The sequence below is a fragment of the Artibeus jamaicensis genome, unplaced genomic scaffold (assembly GCF_021234435.1).
Source record: "Artibeus jamaicensis isolate MK-2021 breed Jamaican fruit bat unplaced genomic scaffold, CSHL_Jam_final contig_793, whole genome shotgun sequence".
NCBI lineage: Eukaryota > Metazoa > Chordata > Mammalia > Chiroptera > Phyllostomidae > Artibeus > Artibeus jamaicensis.
This window is the reverse complement of record NW_026521975.1, coordinates 12,872,059-12,899,913: the sequence shown is the minus strand read 5'-3', so window position 1 is coordinate 12,899,913 and position 27,855 is coordinate 12,872,059. Positions and strand designations below refer to the sequence as shown.

The 27,855-nt window shown below is 40.9% G+C and overlaps 1 protein-coding gene across 3 annotated transcripts in view; it reads left to right on the top strand.

Annotated features, from left to right (window-relative positions):
- Window positions 1–27,855, top strand: part of LOC119039416 (kalirin) — a 571,768-nt gene that overhangs the window by 294,661 nt on the left and 249,252 nt on the right. For all 3 annotated transcript variants that reach the window (XM_053672926.1, XM_053672927.1, XM_037132217.2), the window contains exon 6: window positions 7,921–8,043. In XM_053672926.1, the coding sequence (XP_053528901.1) occupies window positions 7,921–8,043 (123 nt within the window). The remainder of the gene's footprint in view (window positions 1–7,920; window positions 8,044–27,855) is intronic.

Here is a 27,855-nt window from a genome sequence, read left to right as displayed (position 1 = left end):
TACAAAGGAGTTTCCATAAAACTGTCAGCTGATTTCTCAAAAGAGACCTTCCAGACAAGAAGGGGCTGGAAAGAAGTATTCCAAGTCATGAAAGGCAAGGACCTACATCCAAGATTGCTCTATCCAGCAAAGCTTTCATTTAGAATGGAAGGGCAGATGAAGTACTTCTCAGATAAGGTCAAGTTCAAGAAGTTCATCATCACCAAGCCCGTATTATTGGATATGTTAAAGAGATTCACCTAAGAAAAAGAAGATAAAAAATATGAACAGTAAAATGACAGCAAAGTCACAACTATTAACAACCACCCCCCCCAAAAAAAAACAAAAAAAACTAAGCTAACAACTAGAACAGGAACAGAACCACAAAAATGGATATCACATGGAGGGTTAACAACAGGGGAGTGGGATGGGGAGAGAGGGGAAAAAGATACAGAGAATAAATAGCATAGACAGTACGTACAAATTAGGTAGGGCGAGGGTAAGAATAGTATAGGAAATGTAGAAGCCAAAGAACTTATATGTACAATTCATGGACATGAACTAAAGATGGGGAATGTGGGTGGAAGGGGGTGTACAGGGTGGAGGGGAGTGAAGGGGGAAAAATGGGACAATTGTAATAGCATAACCAATAAAATATATTGAAAAATAAAATGAAAATGACCCTTACAGACAGCCAAGCTTACAAGGGTGAGGATTGAATACCATTAGGCAACAGATTCCGGCCCAGAGCAGATGAGACTGTTCCTTAGCAAACAACCATGTCGGAAAGACTTCGGTTCCTGAGACCACATGCTACCATCTGGTCCCCAGAGCAGGTCCTTTTCTCTCTGCCCAAGACATGTGACACCTCTTTGAAACTCTGCCAGAATGCCCAGCCACAAGAGAGCAGCCTGTGGGCTCCAACATGGAATGCAGAATTGGGTGGAATGGTGTGGGCTCAGATCCCATTCTGTGAGAAGCCCATTCAGTGAGGTGTACAGTTCCTGTAGTACATTCCACTCTGGTGTGTCTTTTAACTCAAGTTTCTTACTGCTTTCTACTCTGACTGGCCTGTGTTCAGCTTTCCTTGCTCCGTAGTCCAGTAGAGACCTGGCGCTGGGCCATCTAATCATTCTGGAGCTAGCACATTACTCCACTGCTTATTTGCATATCCAAATGGCATTTAAGAGAAAATACAGGGAAGGTCACTTCTCGGCCACTGGGATACCCTAGAATATATGTGGGGTGATCTCTTTTCACCACAGATTCCAAGGGCTTTCAGGCACTTCAGATTTTCATTTTCTTTATTGATTCTTTTGTCAATAAGGAAAAAAGATAAGGGATTATTTTAAAATAGGGTTGAGAAACAAATTTAATGATCAACAATTATAGAATGAGACTCCTCTAAATTCCTGGCACTTGTCTTCGTTCCCCCCGGTGCTTAATAATAATAATTTAAAAACAAAAGCCCGCCCTCGTGCCTGCAGTGTGGGGCTGGCCATGGCGAGCAGACCCAGGATAGTGCACGCAGCAGATATGGATCCAGCCTCTACAGGAGTCCGCAGCCTGAGACATCCACTGGCACTTGCAAGTAAAGAATGGTATTTTTGCTCTTTATTATTTGTGCAGGTAGCTAGAGTGATCCAGGTAAATCAAAAGGGACAATCATCTTTAAATCATGCATGTTTGCATGCAGAAGGTGATGTTTTTATACTTAAGTGTGAGTTGTCACAGTCTCAATGCCTTTCTCCTGACCTCCAGACCGATAAATCTAACTGCCCAAAGGGCACCTGCAGTTGAAACGCTCATAAGCTTCTCAAACTCGGCACATCTAAAACTGAACCCACTCTCTCCCCACCCCAGCTTCTTACTCTCCTCTTTAGGGAGCACCTATGGTGGTAACTTTTCTTACAAGGACCCAGGGCCAGGGTGCCAGGCCAGACACCTGGCTTTTCTCCCAAGCTCTTTCTTGCCCTCCCTCCCAGAACCATAGTGAGTCCTCAATCTGGTTCCTAGTTGATCTCAACTAGGTTCACTTTTCTGACTCTACTGCCACTCCCCTAAGCCAGGTTTCCAGGTTCGCGCCCTCTCTCACTAAGGTTGCTGTGACAACAGCTTCCTAACCATTTTCTCTGCCCCAGCTCACCCCTCCAATCCACATCCCACACTGCTATCAAAGCTCACATCACTCTTCACTACTCAACTTAAAACCCTTCGCCAACATATTGCTGCGCACAGTATAAGGTCTACGTTTTTTGAAGCCTGTGTTCAGGGCTCTCCATAGTCTGCCAACCGATCTACCTCCCCAGCCACATCATCTCACATTAGGCTCCAGAAGCACTGCTGAGGTATTTTCAGAGCCCTGGACACACTGGCATGACCCACAGTTTTGTCCCCTTGATCACTCCCTTGCCTGGAGCTCGCATCCCGCTGATCTTCTCCTGGGTAATTCCTACCTGAGTGAATGCTCAATTCATGTGTCACCTGCTCTGGGAAGCCTTCTGTGTTTATCCTTGTCCCCTCCACACCTTCAAGGGGGGCGGTGCTACTTTGATAGACCATATGAGCCTTTATCTTGATAGATTTTATCCTAGTTGTGATTTTTAATATATTTTACTGATTGTGCTATTACAGTTGTCCCATTTTTCTTCCCTTTATTCCCCTATGCCCTGCACACTCCCTCCCACCTGATTTCCTCCCCACCTCTTAGTTCATGTCCATGGATCATACATACAAGTTCCCTGGTCTCTCCATTTCTTGTATTATTCTTAACCCCACCCCCCATGTATTTTGTACCTACCATTTATGTTTCTTATTTTCTGTACCTTTTCCCCCATTCTCCACCTCCCCGCTGATAACCCTCCAAGGGATCTCCATTTCTGTGATTCTGTTCCTGTTCTATTGTTTGCTTAATTTGTTTTTGGTTTTGGGGGGGGGTTGGTTGTTAATAGTTGTGAGTTTGTTGTCATTTTACTGTTCATATTTTTTATCTTTTTTTCTTAATGAGTCCCTTTAACATTTCATATAACAAGGGCTTGGTGATGATGAGCTCCTTGAACTTGTCCTTATCTGAAAGCGCTTCATCTGCCCGTCCATTCTAAATGATAGCTTTGCTGGGTAGAGTAATCTTGTATGTAGCTCCTTGCCTTTCATGATTTGGAATACTTCTTTCCAGCCTCTTCTTACCTGCAAGTTTTCTTTTAAGAAATCAGCTGATAGTCAATGGGAACTCCTTTGTAGGTAATTTTCTCCTTTTCTCTTACCTTTTTTAAGATTCTCTCTTTATCTTTAATCTTGGGTATCTTAATTATGATGTGCCTTGGTGTGTTCCTCCTTGGGTCCAATTTCTTTGGGACTGTGTGCTTCCTGGACTTCCTGGAAGTCTATTTCTTTAGCCAGACTGGGGAAGTTCTCCTTCATTATTTTTTCAAATAAGTTTTCAACTTCTTGTTCTTCCTCTTCTCCTGGCACCCCAGTGATTTGGATACTAGAATATTTAAAGTTGTCCTAGAGGTTCCCAAGCTTCTCTTTTTTTGAATTCTTGTTTCTTCATTTTGTTCTAACCGAATCTTTATTTCTTCCTTCTGCTCCAAATTATTGATACAAGTCCTGGGTTCCTTCCCTTCACTGTTGGTTTCCTGTATATTTTTCTTTATTTCATGTTTCATAGCCATCACTTTTTCCTCTATTTTGGGACCATACTCAACCATTTCTGTGAGCATCCTGATCAGCAGTGTTTTGCACTCTGCATCTGATAGTTTGGCTGTCTCTATCACTTAGTTCTATCTTTGGAGTTTTGATCTTTTCTTTCATTTGCACCATATTTCTTTGTATCTGTGCACCTGTTACATTGTAAGTGGCAGAACCTTAGGTATTTGCTGGGGTGGGGCAACCCAGGTCACTGCATTGTGGCACTGTATGTAAGGGAGGGTGAGAGAGGGAACAATGCCACTTTCCCAGCTCTTGGCTGTCTTTCAGTCACTTCCTGGGGTGGGTGGGTTTGTGTAAATTCTAGGACCCTGTGGGTCTCTCCAATGAACTCTCTCGTGAAGCTGAGAGTTTCTTCTACGGCTGCAACTCCCATAGGTTTTTACAGCCAGAGATTTTAAGGTTTTAGTTCCCCATGCTGGAACCCTGGGCTGCGCTGTCTGTCTTGCTTCCCAGTTGTTCCTCCCAGTTTATCTGCATGCAAATATGAGACCACTGGGTCCTCCAGCCACCACCTTGCCATGTTTTCTCTCCACCCTGGCTGCCTGTGTCTATCCCTCCTACCAGTCTGAATGAGTATTTCTTCTTTTACTCCTTGGTTGTCAGACTTCCATACAGTTGAATTTTCTGACAGTTCTGGTTATTTTTTGTTTTTAAATTTGTTGTTGTCCTTCATTTGATTGTATGGGGAGGCAGTGTATCTACCTATGCCTCCATCTTGGTTGGAAATCCCCAAGTTGTGATTTTAAGTAAGTTATATGCCTGGTTGTACTAGCCTTGTATCTGAGTCTCTGTCTGCTTTCCACACTGGCCTTCATGCCACTTAATGAATTCAAGAACAACATTTTAGTCATTTTTGCCTTTTGTTGCCTTGGACAGAGCCTGACACACATCAAGTGTCCCTTAAATGTTGGTTGGATGTAGTTGAAAAAGTAAATTCACTTTTCTGTTTAAAAGATGACAATGAATGGGACTCCCATTGTACTTCCAGGAAAGCTGCATGATCTTTGCAGTTTCTCAGCCTGCCCCTGTGCTCAGCTTCTGCAACTGAGCTGCAGCCCTTGGCCCATCTCAAACAACAGAGCATCAGTTCCAAGTGTAGCTATGCTCTTCTCCAAAATTTTCATACCTTTCCCGGTTGTGTTACTTGATCTGACTAGATCTGACTGGTCTAGGCAGTAAATTACAGAAAATCCAACTTCAATAGGCTTGAATAATAAAGAGGATTTCTTTTTCTCTTTTTTTAATTTAATTTTTTTTATTGATTATGCTGTTACAGTTGTTCTATTCCCCCTTTATTCCCCTCCACCCTACCCCCCATCCCCACCATCACCCCCCCTTTAGTTTGTGACCATGTGTCTCAAGTCTTTTAGATTCTATATTTCCCATGCTATTCTTGCCCCCCCATCTATTTTCTATCTACTGTCTATGCTACTTATTTTCTGTACCTTCTCCCCCCATCTCCTCCTCCCACTCCCCTGTTGCTAACCCTCCTTGAGATCTTCATTTCTATGTTTCCACTCCTGATCTAGCTGTCCTTTTAGTTTGCTTTCGTTTTAGGTGTGGTTGTTAATAACTGTGAGTTTGTTGTCCTTTCACTGTTCATGTTTCTTTAACTTCTTTTTCTTAGATAAATCCCTTTAACATTTCATATAATAAGGGCTTGGTGATGATGAACTCCTTGAATTTGATCTTATCTGAGAAGCACTTTATCTGTCCTTCCATTCTAAATGAAAACTTTGCTGGATAGAGCAATCTTGGTTGTAGGTCTTTGGTTTTCATGACTTGGAATACTTCTTTCCAGCCCCTTCTTGCCTGTAAGGTCTCTTTTGAGAAATCCGCTGACAGTCTGATGGGGACTCCTTTGTAGGTGACTGTCCCCTTAGCTCTTGCTGCTTCTAGGATTCTCTCCTTCATTTTAATCTTGGCTAATGTAATTATGATGTGCCTTGGTGTGTTCCTCCTTGGGTCCAACTTCTTTGGTACTCTCTGAGCTTCTTGGATTTCCTGGAAGTCTATTTCCTTTGCCAGATTGGGGAAATTCTCCCTTTATTATTTGTTCAAATAAGTTTTCCACTGGTGGCTGTGCCTTTCCCCCTTCTGGTACCCCTATAATTCGGATGTTGGAGCGTTTAAAGATGTCCTGGCAGTTCCTAAGACTCTCCTCATTTCTTTGAATTCTTGCTTCTTGACTCTTTTCTGTTTGGCCATTATTTGCTTTCTTCTGGTCCACTCCATTGATTTGAGTCCCAGTTTCCTTTTCATTGCTATTGGTGTCCTGTGCAATTCCATTCATTTCAATTAGTTTTGCCTTCATATATTTGTCTAATTTGTCGGTATAATCAACCAGTTCTGTGAGGATCCTGATCACCAATGTTTTAAACTGTACGTCTGTGAGTTTTGCTATTTCTTCATTGCTTAGATTTATTGGCTCTGGGGCTCTGAGATCCTCCTGCGCCATTCTTGGTCTGTTCGGGCCCTTTAAGAAGCTGCGCCTTGGATTCCCAGGTCGCTGGGTTGTGACACTGTCTGTGGGGGCGTGGCCCGAGCAGGGAAATGGCGACCCCCTCAGCCGCTTCTCACAGCTGGGTGCGGAGGAGCAGTGCCTTAGGTGGTTCACCTGGGCCGGGCCGCTCAGAGTCGCTGGGTTATGACGCTGTATGTGGAGGTGGGGTGAGAGCAGGGAAATGGCGGCGCCCTCCACTGCCGCTTGCCGTGGGGGCCTGCCGGCCCGGTCCAACCGCCCACTCCCTCGCCTGTCCACCCTCGCACAAATGCGCGACCTCAGTCAACACGCAGCTCCGGCCCGGCTGTCTCCCCCGCGGTCGCTTGCCTGGTTGCTCGCTGGGTCGCTCACTAGGTCTGACCCTGCGCCTGGATTCTGCCGGCCTGTGTGTGTCTGGCCGAGTCCTCCTGTGCAACCCTGCTCCACCAGCCGCTGGTTTCGCCCCTTACCGGTCAGGCTGAAGAATTTGTTGTTAACGGACTTCCGAAAAGTTCAATTTTCTGTGTTCTGGCTGTGTTTTCTGTTGCTAATATTTAGTTTTCTCTAATCTTGGTTGTGTGAGAAGGCACGGCACATCCACCTATGCCTCCATCTTGGCGGAAGTCCCTAAAGAGGATTTCTTGACTCAGGTACTAAGGTAGTCCACAGACAAGGTGGAGATCAGGAAGTCTCAATCAGGGCTCTGCTCTGTCTGTGTTTCCTGCCATTATTTTGGTTACACCTTTTCTCTGTCCATATGCTTCACCCTCCAAATGCCAGCAGAATGGCTCATAGTTTGTATGGCTCAGCAGTTTGAGGCTTAGGGTGACAATGATAGTATCAGAGGAAGAGGTTTTGTATCTAAAGAACTAGGGTTCTGTTTTCCCAGAACCTTCCAGCAAACATCCCCTCATGTTTTATTATACTGGGTAGGATAACATTCCTATTTCTGAGAAATCCATTGAGCAGGAGATGTTAAACACTGATTGGCTTAGATATGATGTTCTGAGGAGGGATAACTTTTAGAGTGATCAGGCTCTCCCCTGGACCTGGGGTTCTGGTCAGAGGTCTTTAAAGCATGTGGGCTTTCTGGGAGAAACCTAAATGAAAACCAGGGTACAGAGCTGTGGGGAAGAAAATGGCTCAGTGCCCACTGTGCCAAGCAGCACTTACCCTACCCTTAAAATCTTCTTGTAGTTCCTGATGGGTTATAGCAGAAACCCTGGACTTATGAGTCTGAGGAACCACAAGAAGATTGGTTCAGTTCAAAGTCAATTCAACAAAGTGTGTGGTTGGTTACTGTGTACATGGCAAGTTAATATGCCCTGTTGCTTTCAACATGGTTTTCTTTCCTCAACTGGGACAGCTGAGAGTAGATTCAGTCTCCCAGCTTGTCCCTTCATCACCTGTCCCTAAAACATGCAGAGGGCCCTCTTGAGGCTTTCTAAAAGTTTTTACAAAGGGGAAGAAACTAGGGATAGTAAATAGCTCTCACCCTTCTCTCCCTGATTCTCCTACTCTTTTTCTATTAGACTCTGCAGAGAAACACAGAGGCCAATGGTGGGTCCTTATGCTAAAAGTGAGGGCTCTGCTGCAAAACCAGTCTGTGAACCACCCTGCTCTGACAGTGATGACTTGTTTTCACAGGGAACCAGCAGGAGGGCTTTTTTCTTCCAGTAGCTCTGAAAGTTTTGTGCTGTTGGCCCCATGACCCTTCTGATTACTCTGTATGATCTTGTCCCCTCTAGATGTTCGACTGGATAAGCCACAACAAGGAATTATTCCTCCAGAGCCATACAGAGATTGGAGTCAGCTACCAGCATGCTCTAGACCTGCAGACACAGCACAATCACTTCGCCATGAACTCCATGGTGAGTGAAGCACCTGCCCTCAGCACTGCCTCTGGGGACAGGAGAGTGGTGAGGGAAGGGAACAGGGGGAGGATGGGAAGAGTCAGGGACAGACTTCCAACCTGAGTAAGAGTGTGGAACTCTGAATGCGTGGATCCTTTAGTATCCCTTTTGCCAGAAGGGGGACGTGTGCAGGACATGTGGCCAGCCAGCAGTTCTGTAACAGATTATAGTCCCATTTCTGCCTCCAGACCTTGCTTTATAAGGGAAAAGGAATTTGCTGGGGTTGTAGAAGGCATTAGCTCGGTGCCAAACTAGAAGGGAGAGTCAACAGTTCCACTCTGCTGACTTAACCAAGTAGTACATGTGTTACTGAGCTGGGATGGTGAAGGACCTGAGGCTACGGCACACTAGGATTGAGTGAACTGGGACTGTTTAGACTTGGGAAGAGGAGCCTGAAGGGACACACAATTGCTGCCTTCCTATGTGCAAAGGGCTACCTTGGAAAGAAGAGGGTAGAACTGTTTTGTGTTGGTCTCACAGGCATAACTGTCTGAGGGACAACAGTTGGAGGGAGAGGCAGGACCTGACTCCGGGGAGTACAATACACTGGGAGGTAGTGAACTCCCATGATGGGGAGTTTTCAAGCAGACCCTGAGTTCTGAGAGGGATATTTGTTTCCTGTGTGGCCACAGGGAATTCATCTCTCTGTTCTTCAAAAATTCTTCACCTATAAAGTGGAAATAATAATAGCTCCCTTATAGAGTTATAAGGATCCAAGGAGTTAATTGTGAGGTTGTGGGAACTGTGCCTGATACATAGTAAATAAACTATTAGTAAATATTAAGATGCTGCTGCTGCTGCTGCTGCTGATGATGATGATGATGTAGGAGTGTAGTTCAGATAACACCTGTGATTCCTCAGAAAACATTTTAGGATACTGTTTTTTTCCCCTGTGGTCACTCCAAAACTTCATTTCAAAATCTTGTCTGCCCCTTGACCGTGTATTGTATTTGAAATGCTGCCACCTAAGAATGCCTTTCTCCCCTCTGCCAGCTCTTCCTACTTACACTACTGATCCAGAAGAATAACTTCACCATTCTGCCTGCATTTGAATGCCAAGCACTCCTTATCATTTCAGCCAGGGATACTGGTAGGGGAGCAAGTGTTAGAAAAACATACAAATGAAGGATCGAAGAGGCCAGGAAGGAAGAGAATTTCATTTTCTACTACATTGTTTTAAATGCTACGCACTGTACTTAATGTACTAAAGACAAAATAATTCTGGCCTCCAGTTGTTCAGCATCTAGTTGGGAAGGTAACTCAGACAATCATGGTGCAGCTTGACATGTGCCAAGATAGAGATATGCTTAGTTAACTGAGAACCTTAAAATCTCTGTGGCTTACGAAAACAGGGATTTATCTCCTTCCTTCCTTCCCTCCTTCCCTTCTTCCCTCCTTCCCTCCTTCCTTCCTTCTTTCCTTCCTTCCTTCCTTCCTTCCTTCCTTCCTTCCTTCCTTCCTTCCTTCCTTCCTTCCTTCCCTCCCACCCAAGGACATATTTTTATTGATTTTAGAGAGAGTGGAAGGGAGAGAGAGAGAGAGAGAGAGAGTAAGTGAGAGACAAACATCGACGTGAAAAGTATCTCCTGCTTGCTTCCCATACATGCCCCAACTAGGGACCAAACTTGCAACCTGAATATGTGCCCTGACTGGCAAGTGAACTTGTAACCTTTTGGTGCATAGGATGATGCTCCAACTAACCGAGCCACCTGGCCAGGGCAGGGGGTGTTATTTTTTGTACCTACCACATGCCTATCACTGGGTGATGGGAGCTCTGCTCATCAGAGTCACCTGAGGACTCAGGCTGATGAGGAGCCACAATCGCAGATGCTGCCAGTTGCCTCACTAGACAAAGCATGTAGCCAAGCACATAGTGGCTCTGGAACCATTGCCCAAGAAGTGACACATGCTACTTTGACTCATATTTCATTAGCCAACACCAGCCCTGTAGCCATATCTCACTTCGTGGGTAGAAAGTATGGTCCTAACACATGATTGGGAGGAGAGAGTCGAATATTTGTGAATAGCCCCAACAACTGGCACAGGGAGCCAGTGCAGGATATAATGGACAGATGAGCATCATGAGATTTGCACAGAAAGATAACTGCCTGCAGAATAGAAGGTTGTGGGCCCGGGCAGGGAAAACAGCAACATTGGTTTTGTTATCAGTTTTGGCCACAATAGTCTTGCGTCTTCACCTAAATGTAAAGACTCATTCCCTTCCAACTAGTCTCCTATAATTATGTGCCTTCCCTGGCTCACTTTAGTCACAGAGAAGCAGAGCAATTGATCACAGATGATTCAGAACATGATCTCAAATGTAGTCAAGTTTGATTATCTGTGCACCTTATGGATTTCCCCTGGTGAATTTTACAAATTCTGCACCAGAGTCTTCCTGTTGCCCAACTGCCTGGCCCTAGGGCAGACAACTCATCTGAATAAGAACCTAAGACAAACATAATTAGGGAGGTAAGTCTGCCACAAATACCCTCAAAACAGTGAACTACACAGGTATATAGAAAGAGCCTTTGGCTTTGAATTATTTGCACTGGTGCTTGTCTCTGTTAATATGGATAACTGAGAGTTAGTGGCACATCAAAAACCTTTTCGCTGACGAATTTACTTTTGAAGTCTCCATATGCAGGAGAGAAATGAGGGAGAAAATTTACCGAAGGGAAGCATCTTCTGCAGCTGGGAGAGAAAGAAGAGATTTAACATACAACAGCCAGTGAGCCCATTCCAGCCCATCTCAGAGTCTCCCACCCCCTGAATACGTGCAGCACCCCTTTGCTGGGTTAGGCTGGATCTTCTCTCTGGCTGCAGGGCAAGGGGTCAAATTGCCTGGGCACATGTGCTATATATACAGAGCCCACCCTGTGCTTTTGCTAACTGGGAGGCTTACAGATTTGTTATTAAAAGGAACTTTCACAAAGAGGGATGTCAGCATCCCTAACAGGTAAAAGGAGGAAATTACAGACTCCTTTTCTCTAGCCTGAGTGATGGAAGTTGCTGCCAAGAAATAGATGAATACAAGCAGCTACTCCCGAAGCCCAGTGACTACAGGAATGATCAGTTACTCAGGGGAAGTGAGAATGTGGACTCTTCTGAGAATTCACTGAGGCCTTTCTGTTTCTGTTCTTGTAAGTTACACGTACACCTTTTCACACAAACATACTTCTTTCCATGTAAAGGTACATGCATGTAACATACTGTGTTTTAGGCTACAGGGGAATTCTTCGGTATTGAATTCAGTTTTATGACTGAAATAGGCCAGCGATTTCTTACCTTTTGGGGAGGAGGTCAGAGACCCCTTTGAAATCTAATGAAGGTGGTGCTTCTGAGAAATATGTATATAAACAAATTGTTTTAGATAATTTCAGGAAATTTGAGGGAATTCTAAAGCCTATCAGTCAGCTTCCCCCACTTAAGATCTCAAGAACCTAATGACTTTATTTACATATTCCACAAGTAACTAAGGGTCAGACATTGTGCTGGATATCAGGCATATAGTGGTCAACAAAAGAGATTGTGTCTTAAATATGCAATCTAATATAAAATATACTTAAAACCAACAAATTTTATGTTGGAAGAGTAAGGGATGCTATGAGAGAGTATAACCAAAGAGCTTGATTTAAGCGAGGGGAGGTTGGGTGTATTTTTCAATCAATAATCAGTACCAATTTGCTCATTGTTCATTCATTGATAGTAATTTATGACCTATAAATTAACTGTATAAAATACCAAAGAACTTATCATTTAAAGAATCTCTAGGTATTTTTGTAAATTAAAATAATAAATTTATAATTTACCTGTTTTCAAAGATTTGTTTTCACGTGTCTAGTATTATATACAGGTTAAAGACCCAACTCCAGCTAAGGTGACCATTATTGAGAAATAATAGCATATCATTAAATCTTGGAGAAAAAAATCAGAAAATTTCTAAATTTTATCTATGAATTTGTACCAGTACAGGCTATAAATTAGTAACATGCTGGGAGGGTAGGAGCAATACCCTACTGAGTATGGTATGTGAGCATCTCTAAAAGAAAAAGGTTAAAATTGGTTATGTTTGGCTTTTTGTCTAACATATTTTTTTTGCAGTTCCCACTGGGGAATCCTATTCTTTTGATCTTAAAAAAATAAACAAATAATAATAACCCACCTACTAAACCCAGTAGGAAAATATTGTCTGGCTTCTTATAGTGCCTCAGAAAGGCAGGTTCCTCGAGTTCCTTGGTGTTCTCCTCTTTTTAAATTAAGCCTCCTGTTGTGAAAGCCTTTATCACAAGTTCTCCTTCTCCCGAGTGTGGGCTTCTTCTCTGATGGGAGTGTGGGCAGATGGAAGTAGGGTCCGGCTGTGATATGCAACAGAACAATCATTTAGCTATTCAGTTCTAGTTCTTTATGGAAAAGGCACAGGAATACATAAAAACAGCACAGCCTTATCTACAATTCTAACTAGCCAGTTCTTTGGGCAAAATTAATTGCTAATGGTTTCTGTCTAGAATTTTAAGATATGAAATAATATTCATTTTCTATTATTATGACAATGAGGATTCACATTGCTGATAACCATGTACAGTTAGGCAGTAGGAATCCTTTCCACCGTGGCATGTTGGGTAGCTGCTTTAGTCCTATTAATTTTCTTACCAGAGGCACATATTGCCACCTGATGGACTGCAGATCAGACCAATTGCAGCAAAGCCAATGGTGCTTTCTCTTTGTTTTGAGGGATGGTTACAAATGGTAGCACCAAGGAAATGTCAGATCTGGAGCAAGAGAAATAGAGATTTTGAGGCAGGTTTCCTGACCCCAGTCTCAGAAGCCTTGCTCTGGAGTCCTCTGTTGTTTTAGATTCTGTTGTCAAAGGTAGCCCTAAACCATGATTCTGAAGTATTTCCCCACCTCCCAAAAGGCAGTACTTCCTATTATGACACTATTTCTAAATTTTGGTGTGTAAACACACACACACATGCTATTGTGATGTTTAAGTGGCCAGTATTTGACCCTGCCATAGTTGCAAAGCTCTATTATAAACCACAAACCCATTTAAAAAAAGGACATCAATCTCATCTTGTATGTGTTAGTCTTTTTAGTATATATTTTTCAAAGAATCATGTAGTCTTGCTAAAAATGCAGATTTCCTTTTGGCTTCCACCCAAGTCCTAGAAAATTATAATTTCTGGGGGATTGGACCTTAAGAACCTAAATTTTTAACAAGTTCATTGGATAATTTATATGTACATTAAGGTTAGAGAACTGTTGTTCTGTGGATATCTATACATATAAAAAAGTTACTTACTAAAATAAAGCATCTCAAGTTCTGAAAGACAGCCTACTTCCAGCATGACAACAGGAGGAATTCCATAGACCTGTTTGCCAGTGAAACTGGTGAAAATTATTTTTTCATTATTATTATTTTTAATCCTCACCAAGGATATGTTTATTGACTTTAGTGAGATGGTGGAAATGGACTTCACTAAAACAATCCAGCCAGTTAATAAACAAAAAAGCAAGAAAATAACAAGCCCTAGAAGTGGAAGGACCAGTAGCCAGAGTTGCTACAATATAGCATCTAAAATGTCTACTTTACAACAAAAATTATAAGACATGCAAAGAAACAAAAATATAACCAGAAAAAAAAACAGATAAAAAGCATACACTGGAGAAAGCAGGCAACAGAAACTTTCCGTGAGAGCCTCTATAGTCAGATTTAACAAAGATGTAGCCATTATAAATTAACCCCCCCCACACGAAACTAATGGTATTCATGATTGAAGCAGTAAAGGAAGGTATGATAACCATATCTTATCAAATAGCAAATATCAGTAAAAAAAGATAGAAATTATAAAAAGAACCAAAAGGAATAATGCAATCACTGAAATGAAAAATTCACTACAGGAGCTCAATAGTAGATTTGAACTGGCAGAAGAAAGAATTAGCAAACTTTAAAATAAATCAATAGAAATTACTCACTTTGAAGAACAGAGAAAAACATAATGGCAAAAATGAACAGAGCCTCATAAAAATATGGTATTTATCATAAAAGGTATTATCATAGGTATAATAAGAGTACCAGAAGGAGAGGAAAGAGAAAGGAATCAGAAAAATATTAAAAGAAATTATATATATATATATATATTTTTTTTTTAATTAATTAGCATAGCTGGGAACTCAAGGAACTCCCAGTAGGAAAAATTCAAAGAGATCCATAAACAGACACATCATAGTAAAAATACTGAAAGCCAAAGACAAGGAGAAAATATTGAAAGCAGAAAGAGATTTATCACAGGGAATCCCAGATTAATGTCATAAGATTAATGGCTGATTTCTCATCAGAAACAGGGGAGCCCAGGAAGAAGTGGGATAATGGATTCCTATTGCTCATAGGAAAAAAAAACTGTCAATCAAGACTCCTATAATACAGGAAAGCTTCCTTCAAAGATGAAGTGAAATATATTCTCAGATAATAAAAATAATCTGAAAGTTTGTTCCTAGCAGACACACTTATAAGAAATAATAAGGGAACTTCTTTATGGTGAAAGCAAGTGACCCCAGAGAGTAATTTGAATTTACACAAAAAGAGAAAGAACACCAGTAAAGTAATTATTTAACTATAAAAGGCAACATTGTATAAAATACCCTGTTAGGCCTGTAATATACAGAAATATAATATATTTGTTAGGAACACCACAAAAGAAGGGAATGAGATCAAAGCTATATTGAACTAAGGAAATTACTCTGTATGGTTAACTTAAGTCCACAGGAACAAATGAAAGATCCAGAGATGATACACAAGGATAATATAAGAAAGCCTGTAAACATGTTTGCTTTCTTCTCTCAGCTTCTTTAAGAGACAAAATTATCAAAAGCAATAATTATAATGATCTAATGTTAAGTTTATAACATATAATAACAATGTAATATATAATAACAGTGTCACAAAGAGTGTGGGAAAAGAATGCTATGTAGAAGTAATATTTTTATATCTCACTGGAATTATTAGTATATATCTGAAACTGATTCTGTTAAGATGTTCATAGTAAGCCCTAGAGCTACAGCTAAGAAAATAACTAAAAATATAGTGTAAAAATGCAGTAAAAATATTAAAATGCTACATTATAAACTACTCACTTAATGAAAAAGAAAGCAGTATAGGAGAAATAGAAGTACAAAAAAAGACATGTAACATACAGAAAAAAATATATTTTTAAAGTATATTTTATTGATTATGCTATAACAGTTGCCCCATTCTTTTCTCCCCTTTATTCACCTCTGTCCTCCACACCCCCTCCTATCAGATCCCCCCCCTTACCTCTTAGTTCATGTCCAGGGGTTGTACATATAAGTTCTTTGGCCTCTCCATTTCCTATACTATTCTTAACCTCCTCCTGTCTATTTTGTACCTACTATTTATGCTTATTATTCCCTGTACCTTTCCCCCATTCTCCTCCCCCTCTCCACTGATAACCCTCCATGTGATCTCCATTTCTGTGATTCTGTTCCTGGTCTAGTTGTTTACTTAGTTTATTTTTGGTGTTTTTTTTTAAGATTCATTTGTTAATAGTTATGAGTTTGCTGTCATTTCACTGTTCATATTTTTTATCTTCTTCTTTTCTTTTGATAAGTGCCTTTAACATTTCATATAATAAGGGCTTGGTGATAATGATAAACTCCTTTAACTTGGCCTTATCTGGGAAGCACTTTATCTGCCCTCCCATTCTAAATGATAGCTTTGCTGGATAGAGTAATCGTGGATGTAGGTCCTTACCTTTCATGACTTTGAATACTTCTTCCCAACCCCTTCTTGCCTGCAAGGTTTCTTTTGAGAAATCAGCTGATAGTTTGATGGGAACTCCTTTGTAGGTAACTGTCTCCTTTTCTCTTGCTGCTTTTAAGATTCTCCCTTTATCTTTAATCTTGGGTAATGTTATTATGATGTGCCTTGATGTGTTCTTCCTTGGGTCCAAATTCTTTGGGACTCTCTGAGCTTCCTGGACTTCCTGGAAGTCTATTTCCTTCACCAGAGTATGAAAAGTTTTCCTTCATTATTTTTTAAAATAAAATTTCAATTTCTTGTTCTTCCTCTTCTCCTTCTGGCACCCATATTATTTAGATGTTGGAAAGTTTAAAATTGTCTAAGATATTCCTACATCTCTGCTCATTTGTTTTTTAATTCTTGTTTTTTCTTTCTGCTCCGGTTGGATGTTTATTTCTTCCTTTTCTTCCAAGTCACTGATTTGGGTCCTGGTTTCCTTCCCTTCACTGTCAGTTCTCTATATGTTTTTTCTTCATTTCACTTTGCATAGCCTTTACTTCTTTATTTTTCAACCATAGTCAATCAATTCTGTGAGCATCCTGATTACATTGTTTTGAATTCTACATCTGATGGGCTGGCTATCTCCTCTTCACTTAGTTCTTTTTCTGGAGTTTTGATCTGTTCTTTCATTTGAGCCTTATTTTTTTATCTTGATGCACCTGTTGCATAATAAGGGCGGAGCTTTAGGTATTCACCAGGGTAGGGCAACCCACGTTGCTAGGCTGTATGTGGGGGAGAGGTCAGAGAGGGGACAGTGCTGTTTGCTTGGCTCTTTCCTGCTTTCAGTCACTTCCACTACTACCCAGAAGCATATTAGGCCCTTCTGGTGCTGATTCCTGGGTGGGTTGGTTTGTGTACATTCTAGGAACCTGTGGGTCCCTCCAACAGGCCCTCCCATAAGACTGAGAGTTTCTCCCATTGCTGCAACCCCCACAGGTTTTTATAGCTGGAGGTTTTGAGGCTCTATTTCCCCTGGGTCATATGTTCTTGCTCCCTAGTTGTTTTTCATGGTTTATCTGCATGCTATGGTGGGACCACATGGTCTGCCAGCCACCATCTTGCCACATGTCCTCTCTGCACAGCTGCTCATCTCCGCCCCTCCTACCAGTCTGGATGAATGTTTCTTTTTTAACTCCTTGGTTGTCAGGCTTCCATACAGTTTGATTTTCTGGCAGCTCTGGTAATTTTTTGTTTTTAAATTGGTTGTTATCCTTCTTTGGTTATGCGAAGAAGCAAAGTGTATCTACCTATGCCTCCATCTTGGCTGGAAGTCCATAGAGAAGAAATTTAAATGGCTGGTATAAATGTGACCGTCATCAATAATAAAATTAAATGTGAAAGGACTAAGCAATCATCTAGTCAAAGGTACAGATTTTTAGACTGGATGAAAGGATAAGATCCAATTATATACTACCTATAGGAGAAATAATTTGGATCCAAAAATTATAATAGATTGAAAATAAAAGGATAGAAAAATATGTATAATGCAAACAGCAACCATAGAAAAGCCAGAATGGGTACACTTATAAAAGACTTTGCAACAAAAACTAACACTGGAGAAAAGGAAGGATATTTTGTTATGATAAAAGTGCCAATTTATCAGGCCTAGATGCCTACTGTAAACATTTATGTATCTAAAAACAGAACACTAAAATACATGAAGCAAAAACAGAGAAATGGCAAAATATAACTCAACAATAATAAAAAAGAGACACTTCAACACCTCATTTTTAATAATGGATAAAACAACTAAGCAGAACAAGAAATCAAAAGACTTGAACAAAGAAATAGAAAACATTAAACCAAATACTTGTACTATAAAAGAAAAACATCTCAAATTAATTAGGTAACCTTTCACTGGAAAGGCACTGGAAACAGAAGTGTAACCTAAATCTAAAACAAGTAGAAAAAGGAAATGATAAAAATAGAATGTAAATTAATGAATTAGAGAAAAGAAAAACAATACACAAAATTACTGAAACCAAAAGCTCGTTCTTTGAAAAGATCGACAAAACTTATAAACCTTTAGCTAGAATGACTAAGAAAAAAATTACTGGAATCAGAATATCAATACAACAGGTGACATTATAATCAGCCTTACAGAACTTAAAAAGGTTTATGAAATACTACAAACAATCGTATGGCAATAAATTAGGTAACAGATGAAGTGGACAAAAGCCCAGGGCTAGATGGCTTCACCACTGAATTCTATCAAACATTTAAAGAAGAATTAATACTAAATCATCAGAAACTTTTTAAAAAAAAAAATAGGAGAGGAAGAAACAGTATGAGTTGGGACTCATTTTATGAGGCCAGTGTTACCTTAATAACAAAAGCAAAAAACAGTATCATTTATGAATATGAATGCAAACATTCCCAACAAAATGCTAGCAAATTGAATCTAGCAACATACAGAAAAATTATGTACTGTGATCAACTGGGAGTTATCCCAGGTTTGTCAGGTTGGTTTAACATTAGTAAAATGAAAAACCAAAAACTACAGAAAAGCACGTGACTGTCTCAGTAAACCCAGGAAAAGCATTTGAAAAAAATCCCGACATCCTTTCACAATTAAAACACTCAGAAAACTAGGAATAATAGAGAACTTCTTCAACTGGATAAAGATCAAGATCATCTATGAAAAACCCATAGCTAACATCATATTTAATGGTGAAAGATTGGATATGTAGTCCCTAAGATCAGGAACAAGACAAGGATGTTTGCTCTTGCCATGCCTAATTGATACTGGAGGACCTAGCCAAGGCAGTGACTCAGGAAAAAGAAAAGGTAGCTAAATTATGAAGGAAGAAGTGAAACTATCTCTGTTCTCAAATGGCATGATTTCATACATGGAAAATCCTAAGACATCTACTAAAAAATTACCAGAACTAGTAAATGAATTCAGCCAGGTTGCACGATAAACAATCAGTATTCAAAAAAAAAAAAAAAGTATATTCCTACAGAGTTTCAATGAACAATCCAAAAGTGAAATTGAGAAGACCTTCCATTTATAATAGCTTTAAAAAGAGTAAAATAATTTGAACAAATTTAACAAATGAAGTGTAAAACCTATACTCTGAAAACTATAAAACATTGTTAAAAGAAATTAAAGACCTAAGTACAGTGAAAAGCTTTTCATATTCATGGATTAGAAGACTTAGTATTGTTAAGATGGCAATACTCTCCAAACCAATCTACAAATGTAACATGTCTCTATCAGAATCCCAGCTGGCTTCTTTGTAGAAGTTGACAAACTGATTCTAAAATTTATATGAAATGGTGAGGGACCCAGAGTAGCCAAAGCAATCTTTAAAGAGAGCAAAGTTGAAGGACTCGTATTTCCTGGTTTCAAAACATCCCACAAAGCAACAATAATCAAGACAGTGTGGTACTGGCACAAGTAGAGACATATAGCTCACTGGAATAGAATTAATTGTCCAGAAATAAACCTATGTGTCTATAGTCAACTGATTTTGACAAGGGGACCAAGACCATTAAATACAGAAAGACTAGTCTTTATAACATATGGTGCTGGGACAACTGAATAGCCACATATAAAAGAATGAAGTTGGACCCTTATATCACACTAAATTAAAAACAGATAAATTTAACTTCATCAAAGTTAAAAACTTTTGCACTTCAAAAGATATAATCAAGAATGTGGGAGGAAGACAACCCACAGAATGGGAGCAAATATTTACAAATTATCTGATAAGAGACTTGGATCTAGAATATATAAAGAGGTCTTACAACTCAATAACAAAGAGACAAATAACCCAATTTAAAAGAGGATAAAGGATATGAATGAGCTCTCCAAAGAAGATAAACAATGGTCAATAAGTGAATGAAAAGATGCTTGAAAGTGCATGAAAAGATGTTAATCATCAGGGAAGTGCGCATCAAAACCACAGTGTGACACCATGTTACATCCGTTAGGATAACTGCAATTAAAGATGCCAGGTGATAATAAATGCTGATGAGGATGCTGAGAAATTGGAACCCTCATGCACTGCTTGAGGGAGTGGTGACCTTGGAGTGGCTACCTTGGAATAGTCTGATATTTCTGCTAACGGTTAAATATTGAGCTACCCTGTGACCCAGTGATTCAATGCTTGGTATATGCCCAAGAGAAATGAAAAAATATGTCTACACAAAATGTCCACACATTGTACACAAATGTTTATAGCAATAATATTCATAATAAATAAAAGGCAGGAATAACCTAAATGTATATCTGCTGATGAATGGATAAACAAAATGCGGTATACCCATATAATAGAATACTAGTTGGCTGTAGAAAGAAATAAAATGCTGATACAGGCTATAATGTGGATGAAACTTGAAAGCATTTTACTAAGTGAAAAAAATCCAGTCACCAAAGACCACATATGTATACGATTTCACTTATAGAAAAGTCCAGAACAGGCAAACCCATAGAGACAAAAATTAGATTAGTTATTGTTTAGGGCTGGGGTGGATGGAAGATAGAGGGACAATAGCAAAAGGGCACTGGGTTTCTTTTCGGAATGAGGAAAATATTCTACAATTGACTGTGGTGTTGGTTGTACATGTGTGTACACTAAACACTATTATACTAAAAACTGTTGAGCTATATACTTTAAATGGGTGAATTGTATGGTATGTGAATTATATCTCAATAAAACTTCAAAATATGAAGAAAAAGACAATCGGAGAGGGAGTATTTTTAAGTGGATTCCCACTAGATCTAAGGTACCACCTTCTTAATGGTTCAGGGACTGACCGTGACAGAACACAGGCACCAGCCCTGGTGGCCGTAGAGAAGCTGGGGTGGGAGAATTGGGTACACCACTCGGCATTCACTCGTTGGTGTATTCAGCAGACTTTTGCTGCCTGTATTCTCTCTGCCTTTTGCTAAACAGCAGGATTTGTAAGACAGAAAGCTATCTTCAAGTACCTTGCAGTTTAGGCATCCTCAAATTCATGTACCCAATGCAAAGAGAATTTTGCCCACTAGGTTGTAAGCTCCTAAGGGCAGAGCTTTATTTCATTCACACCTGCACCACCAGGACCTATAACAATGCCTGGCACCTAGTAGATTTCTAACAAATGCTTGTTGAATCAACAAGGGTGTTAAGCATGCCACAGTGTCCATCCCCAACCTGGAGCAGAGTTTGGGCAATAAGCACACAGAACTGCTAGGCAGGGCCTCTTCTCCTGAGGGAGCACCATAGGATGTGATTCCAGCAGAAGCTGAACAAGACAATGAATGAGAGCAGTCACCAGGTGATGTACATTAAAGTCCAGGAACTGTGGGACTAGATGATCTTTCAAGTTCCACCTGAACTCGGGCATCTTTGTTTCTGAGTTTCTAATCCTTAAAATGGAAGTAAAGCCTCTAACATGTGTCCTCTCTGACAAGAACGAATGGGATCCATTGTTTGCTGTTAACACTGGGATTCCTAAGGCAGACCTTCTGGGGAAACCTGCACTTGTATAATACTGCATGTACCATCAGCCAGACGTGTTCTTGCTAAGCAAGTTGAACAGGAAGCAGTGTTTGTATCTTCACAAACAGCCTTATGGGTGGAATCTTCCTTTTCTTCCAACTCAGTGGGAGGATTAGATTTTATTTTCTGATCTGCTCAGGATCCATTTATGATCCTGTTCTTTGCATCGTTGTCAGCATTAAACTCATCCTAAGGAGAGAAAAATGTGCTTTGAATTAGCCTTGTGGAGTTTGTGCACATGTCTGAGGCAGCATTCTCCACCCTGGCTGCCCACTAGAATCACCCACAGAACTTTGAAAAAGTACCACATTGGGTCCCACTGCCTGGGACTGTGATTTACTGTGCAGGGGTGGAGCCCAGGAGATCTGTACAAGGCTGAGAACCAGACAGAATCGCTGGTCCAGAGCAAAGAAAATAAGCCAAGGGACAACTGACCTAGGGTCAAGCTCTAAAGCCACTGGATAATTAGCCTGTGGAAATGGAGGTGAGGACTTCCCTTCAAGGTCATGAGTATCCAGGGAGAAAGAGTACCTGAGTTTACTCCCTATTCTTTGTTCTCCACCTCAGCCTCTCTAGGTGCCCCATTAACTTTTACCCACTGGTCTCTATGTAGCTGTTTTGGGGATTGGTCCTATTCCAACAAGAAACATAGGAAAGCTCCTGGGTGTAGGCAGAGGCTTATTCCCTGTCTCTTCTCCCTTACTCCTAGTTCTCTGCACACAGCCCTGGTACCTCTCTCCTGGCTTCATACCACTGCTTTCTGGGGCCTTCTGTTAGCATGTTCCTTGTCCTCAGGTTGTTGATTGTGCTCTTCAGATGTACACCTCCTGAGCCTTGTAGCTCAATTTACCCACACACTTTTATATACTCACATACAACCAGTGTCTGCTCTCTGCCGTCTGCAGCCACCAAGGAGTTAATTTGTCTGAAATTCAGCCAAAGCTGAATCATGCCTCTTCTTTGAGGTCTCCTGGAGCCAAATGAAAGGCATGAAATGGCCTATGAAACCTAGCATGTCAGATGAGATAATGTACATGAAAAGACTTAAACCATAAAGCCCAACACAAATGTGAAGTATTGATAATGATAAGCAGCAGCATTGCATATGCCATCTGGGCTATGGGTGGTAGCCAGCAGGAGTACCAGATGCGGCTCAGAGGCTGATCGAGGACAGACAGGCGAGGGCTTGGCAAATCAGGACATTTGAGAACTGAGACACCAGGACTAGGCAGGTGGATGGGAAGGGAGCAGCACTTTAAAGTAGAGGTCAGAGTTCACAACATAGCGAGAGTCCCAGAAATACGAAAGAACTAAAGGATTTCCACTAGTGAGTCCTTTTGGTTCTACCCTCAAAATATATACAGAACCTGGCCACTTGTTACCACCTCCACTGCCACCACCCTGGTCCAAGTGCCATCAGTTCCTGCCTGTACTAGGGTAGTAGGCCCTACCTGGTCTGCTTGCTTTCACCTTCGTTTCCTTATAGTCCATTTGCAACACAGCAGCCTACGTGATCCTGCCAAAAGTGAAATACATCATATCATGTCACTGTACGTTCAGAGTGCTTTAATGTCTCCCTGTTCTCAGGATAAAAGCTGAAGTCCCTTACCATGGTTTATGAGGCTCTGCATGGTCTGGACCTCAGTTACCTCTTGAATCTCAGCCTCCACCACCTACTCCTGCACTCCAGTCACCATGGGCTTCTTGCTGTTCTGCGAACCCTCCATGTCATTCCTGCCCCATGGTCTTCACCCTCGCTGTCCCCACTGCCTGCAGCCTCTTCCCACCTGTTCACTCTCACTTCATTCAGGGCTAAGCCCAGGTGTGTCATCCCTGATTTCGGGGGTCAGCCTAACCTGACTTCTCTATCGTAAGTAGCGCTTTCCCTGCCCTATCATGATTTATCTCTAACTCAGCTATATTTTATATTATAGCACCGAAATAAGAAATGTAATAAATATTAATTTATTCTCTTACTTCTCTACCAAAATGTAAGCTTTGTGAATGTACAAATTTGGTCTTTCTTGTTGGGGAATTTGCACAGAGCCTTACATCATTGAATGAATAGGTGAATAAACAAATAGGATAGAGATTTAAGACTATAGCAACAAGGCGAGATATTGATTAAAGGGGCAGAGTGTTACCTTAATTTTTAGCTTTCCTGTGGTTCTGTGGAGGCAGGGACCTTTTTGTTCCCCAGGGTGGCTGGCCTTGGGTTTACAGATGGGGATTATTGCTCCAAGGAGGGAGAAGACAAGAGAAGCCGCCCGCCAGGTCCCTGCCCACTCTAGCCGAGCTGTTCTGGCAATTCCAAGGGCAAGTCAAGGGCCCCAATGGAGAGACCTCAGAGATGTAGAAATTTTTATCAGATTCTCTCTCCAAGGGCCCTTGGAGATGAGCTTTTAAATCTTTGGGAGAAATTTTTCATTGTCTCTCTTATCCCCTGAGAGATATCCTTGGCCAGTCCAACTGCTTTTACATTTATGGGAAAGTAAAACAGCAAGATGGGAAAGAGCATGGGCACAAGTAACTACCTGTGGCTCTCTAGTCACTTCCTAGCCGTGTGATCATAGGCAAGTTCTTTCAGCTTTTCAGAGACTCACGACCACATCTGTAAATGAGGAATAATGGTTGTGCCCGTGCCAGGGATGTTGTAAGGGTGAGATATGACCATGTATTTTAGGCACAACATTTGGCATGGTGTTACACTTGGCAAATGTTCATCTATTATTATTGTCAGGGTTGAGAGTGCTAGGAGAAATAGTTCTCCTTGTTCAGGGAAAGCTCCTCAGAGTTCCCATCTACAGAGCTTCTCAAACTTTAATGTACATATGTATCACTTAGGACAATCTTGTTAAAATGCAGCTTCACATTCAGGGTGTTGAGAAGGGGGCTGAGAGTCTGCATTTCTAACCAGCTCCCAGGTTGTAATGATGCCATAGAACAAGCTCTGGATAGCTGGGACCTATAAGAGAAAGAGTCAAGGGAATAAAATATTGGTGAATGCATTTTCTTGAAGTCTTATAGCCTTTGATTTTGACCATAACGGCAGCCTGAAATTACTACTTCACAACCCAGAAGAGCTGCATTGTTCCCAACCACTCTGTCCATTGGTATCCCTGAATTTGATTCCAGCTGTCCCCACCCCACCCTGTCAAATCAGTCCTGCAGTGATACCTCATACAAAGATACTCTCCCCCTCCAAGGAAGTTTCACTCAAAACTGAGAAAAAAGAAAAACAGGAGCTGGCTTCTTTTTTAACTTAAGTCTGCCCCTGGGTTTTCTTGGCCTTCAGACATATGGCCAGGCACGTATTTTCATGGCTGCTTAATGGTTTGTAAAGCAATTGTTTGAGAAAACATTGCTACAGCAAGCCAGGTAAAAGGGACAGAGGGATTAATGGGCCAGCGTTATCTTTGCTGAGCACCGGGGCTGTTCCAGCTCCTTTCCTCTCTCCACCCAACAGTGACAGATGGCTTCCACATGCTTTGACCTACTGTTTGGCCAGATTGGACCAGATAGTCATTCATCAGCTGCCCCGTTTGGCCCCCTAGAGGGCACCCTGTGGTTTGTGGGAGGCAGAAGTTAGAGTTTTCATTTAGAGTTCATCACATCTCAGCTATTGGCAGAAGAGTTTCAAGCATGGACAGTTCTTATTCCAGATGTTACTATCCCAGTGTCCATATGTTTCGAGGTGGGATCAGCAGCTTTACATCGTAATGTTAAACATGTTAAACTAATTAATCATAAGCTGATGGTTTAACAGCTTCAGTACCCATAGTGAGTTTGGTACTAGCAAAGATGTAAGCAATCCATATGGCACTATTAAACTGGAGAAAGGAAGCGAGGTTCAGCTTTTTTCACTGCCTCGGCACAGTCTTTTTATTTTCTCACTGATGTTGAATGTTACTTACAAAGCCACTGAAAGCCTGTGGGAAAATCTCCTAGTACTTATCCTTATGACTTTCTTTGAGTGTGACAAAATGAAAACGTCAATGGATATAAGCTTCAAGGCATGAGACAAGGTAGCTATAAGCAGAAAGGTCATAGAGACTAGGAATCAAGAGGCCAGGGTCCAGTCCCAACTGGCCTCACTTTGTGTCTTTGAGCACACCACTTGGTTGACTCAACAAATTTTTAAGTACCTACTAGGTGGACTCAAGAAATGTCTGGGCTTTTTTCCCCTGAGATTAAAATGAGATTGCTACATGAATTTCTAAAAAATTTCAAACACTGTGTTTATATTCCTTTCCTTATAAAAGCGGTATTTGTTCACTAAAACTTGCCTATTTCACTTGAGTGTAAATTGTACTTTACTTTAAAAATAAAGTTCTACCAAAGTAAAAAGAGATGGAGAAATCTGAGTCATTACAGCTTTCAAGGAGTGCAACCTGACCAAATCATGAAAATTCAATATACATCAAAATAATTTTTAAAACTAAAAATATTAAAAATACTAACTGTACTAAAATTAAAAAATGTTTTCACAGCACCTAGCATTATTTGCAGAGGAAACAAAAAACAAAAACTATAAGTAACTTTTACATCTAAGTAAAAAGCAGTTTGACAAAAGCTGAAGGTTGAGCATAACTTGTCCATTATCTCTATCACCCATAGGCATTTAGTATTTTGATGGTTCAGTAGGATGAAAAAGCCTACGGGATAAACTATTATATACTTATTCTTTATAATTTTAAGAAATTATCTTTAAAACATATATTATTTTTTAAAATCTTCTCTATATACAGAGAATTGAGATGAGAAAAAGATTTTCAAAAAAGTTCCCATGACCATGTATGTCTGATACAAAATATGAAGTCAATAACTGAAAATACCTGTGTGTACTTCCTTGGTACACATAACTTTTTTCAGCTGAGGCCATGGAATTTTTATACGTATTTTGTCTTTCACATTTTGATTTAACATTTGTTTTTTATTTGGCCTGAATGATTTTTGCTGAGTACTTTGGCTTTCAGCAGTTGTTGTCTGGCCTCTGTGCCTTGACTTTTGGTCTTGGGGAGGCCAGGCCTCCAGAGCTTGTCTAGAGGAATGAATCCCTTTCAGAAACATGACCACTACGTAGTTGCTGTGCCTTACCTTCTCCAATAATCTGTTGGATTACAGCTTCCACTTTCATAACAATAATTTAAAAGCTGCAGCCCATTAACTGGAATGGGATGGAGAACCCCATGCCCAGGACTCATTTCCTCTGGAGGTGAGTGCGACAGCTGACTCTCCTCTGTCTCTCTGGAGGTGAATATGAAAAAAATAGCCCCTGGACGACAAAACGAAGGGCCCCACGCCCAGCCTGGCGAGGGGACTTCTGCCATCCTTTGCAAAATGGTCACTAACAAGGAAAAGGATCTGTTCTCTTGTATGAGGACAAGACATCCCCACTTTTGAGTGCTTTGGGCATGGCTAACACATGCTGAGGGAGCAGAGATGCCGTGAGAAGGTTATCCCAGGAGACAAAGAGTTGTGTTTTTCCAACTTAAGTTATGGAAGGACACTGTGTTGAAAGGACATAGCCCACAGAGCAAGTCACTGGCTGATTCTGAATTCTCTGATGGATCATTCAGCGCTGTGGACCCTTGAATTGTAGGGGAAGGACACCAGAGGGGCTGTGTTGTGCAGGGCAGCGGCCTGACAAGCAGCCAGGGCAGCTTCACCGGCTACAGGGATATTTCTCAGGAATAGCAGGGCACGTTGTGGCGAACTCACTATGAAATACAATGGCACTTTAGACTCTTGTTAGAATATTTGCCTCTAGTTAGAGTAGTTGATATGTTTTTCTTTTGTTAATGCCTTTAACTAATACTTTGAGTTGGTTTGCATTTAATTTGGAGAGTTAACACCAACCTGCTGGAACTGGATGAGGGAAAAGATCCAACATTCTTTGAGTTATTGGTTATTTGCCAGGCAATGTTTTGGATGCTTTGTGTTTTGTGTAACCCACAGGAGAGAGGTTCTGATTCAGAATGTGAATGTATGACCACAGGAATACAAAGTTCACCTCTGTTTATAGAGTGAAGTGAGTGGGATTCGAATAATACACATATTCACAAATAATCTCTTCTTATACTCAGGCCCTGACATAGAGCTTAGGGTTACCAAAATGCATCAAATGATTATTTTTAGAAAAACCAGTATCTCTTTCAAAGTACACCACATAAAAACTTCATTTAAGGAAAAAAGTTATCTGGGTTTTTAAGTGGAAAGTTATTATCTCTAAGCACTTGTGCATGTTCTGTAGCCAGTCAGGGCAGCTAGGAGTCAGGCTCAAAGGGAAAGCCTTTGTCAGGGCTCAAAACTTGCACCAAGATCCTGCCAAGAAGTTCTTTTAGGAGAACGACTCTGCTCCATTGATTCCAGTTCATCGCAACAGGGGACAAGTCCTCAGGAGCAGGACCCCTCCATCCTGTGATCTCCAGTTAATGGATGAATGCAGGGATGAAATGAGAA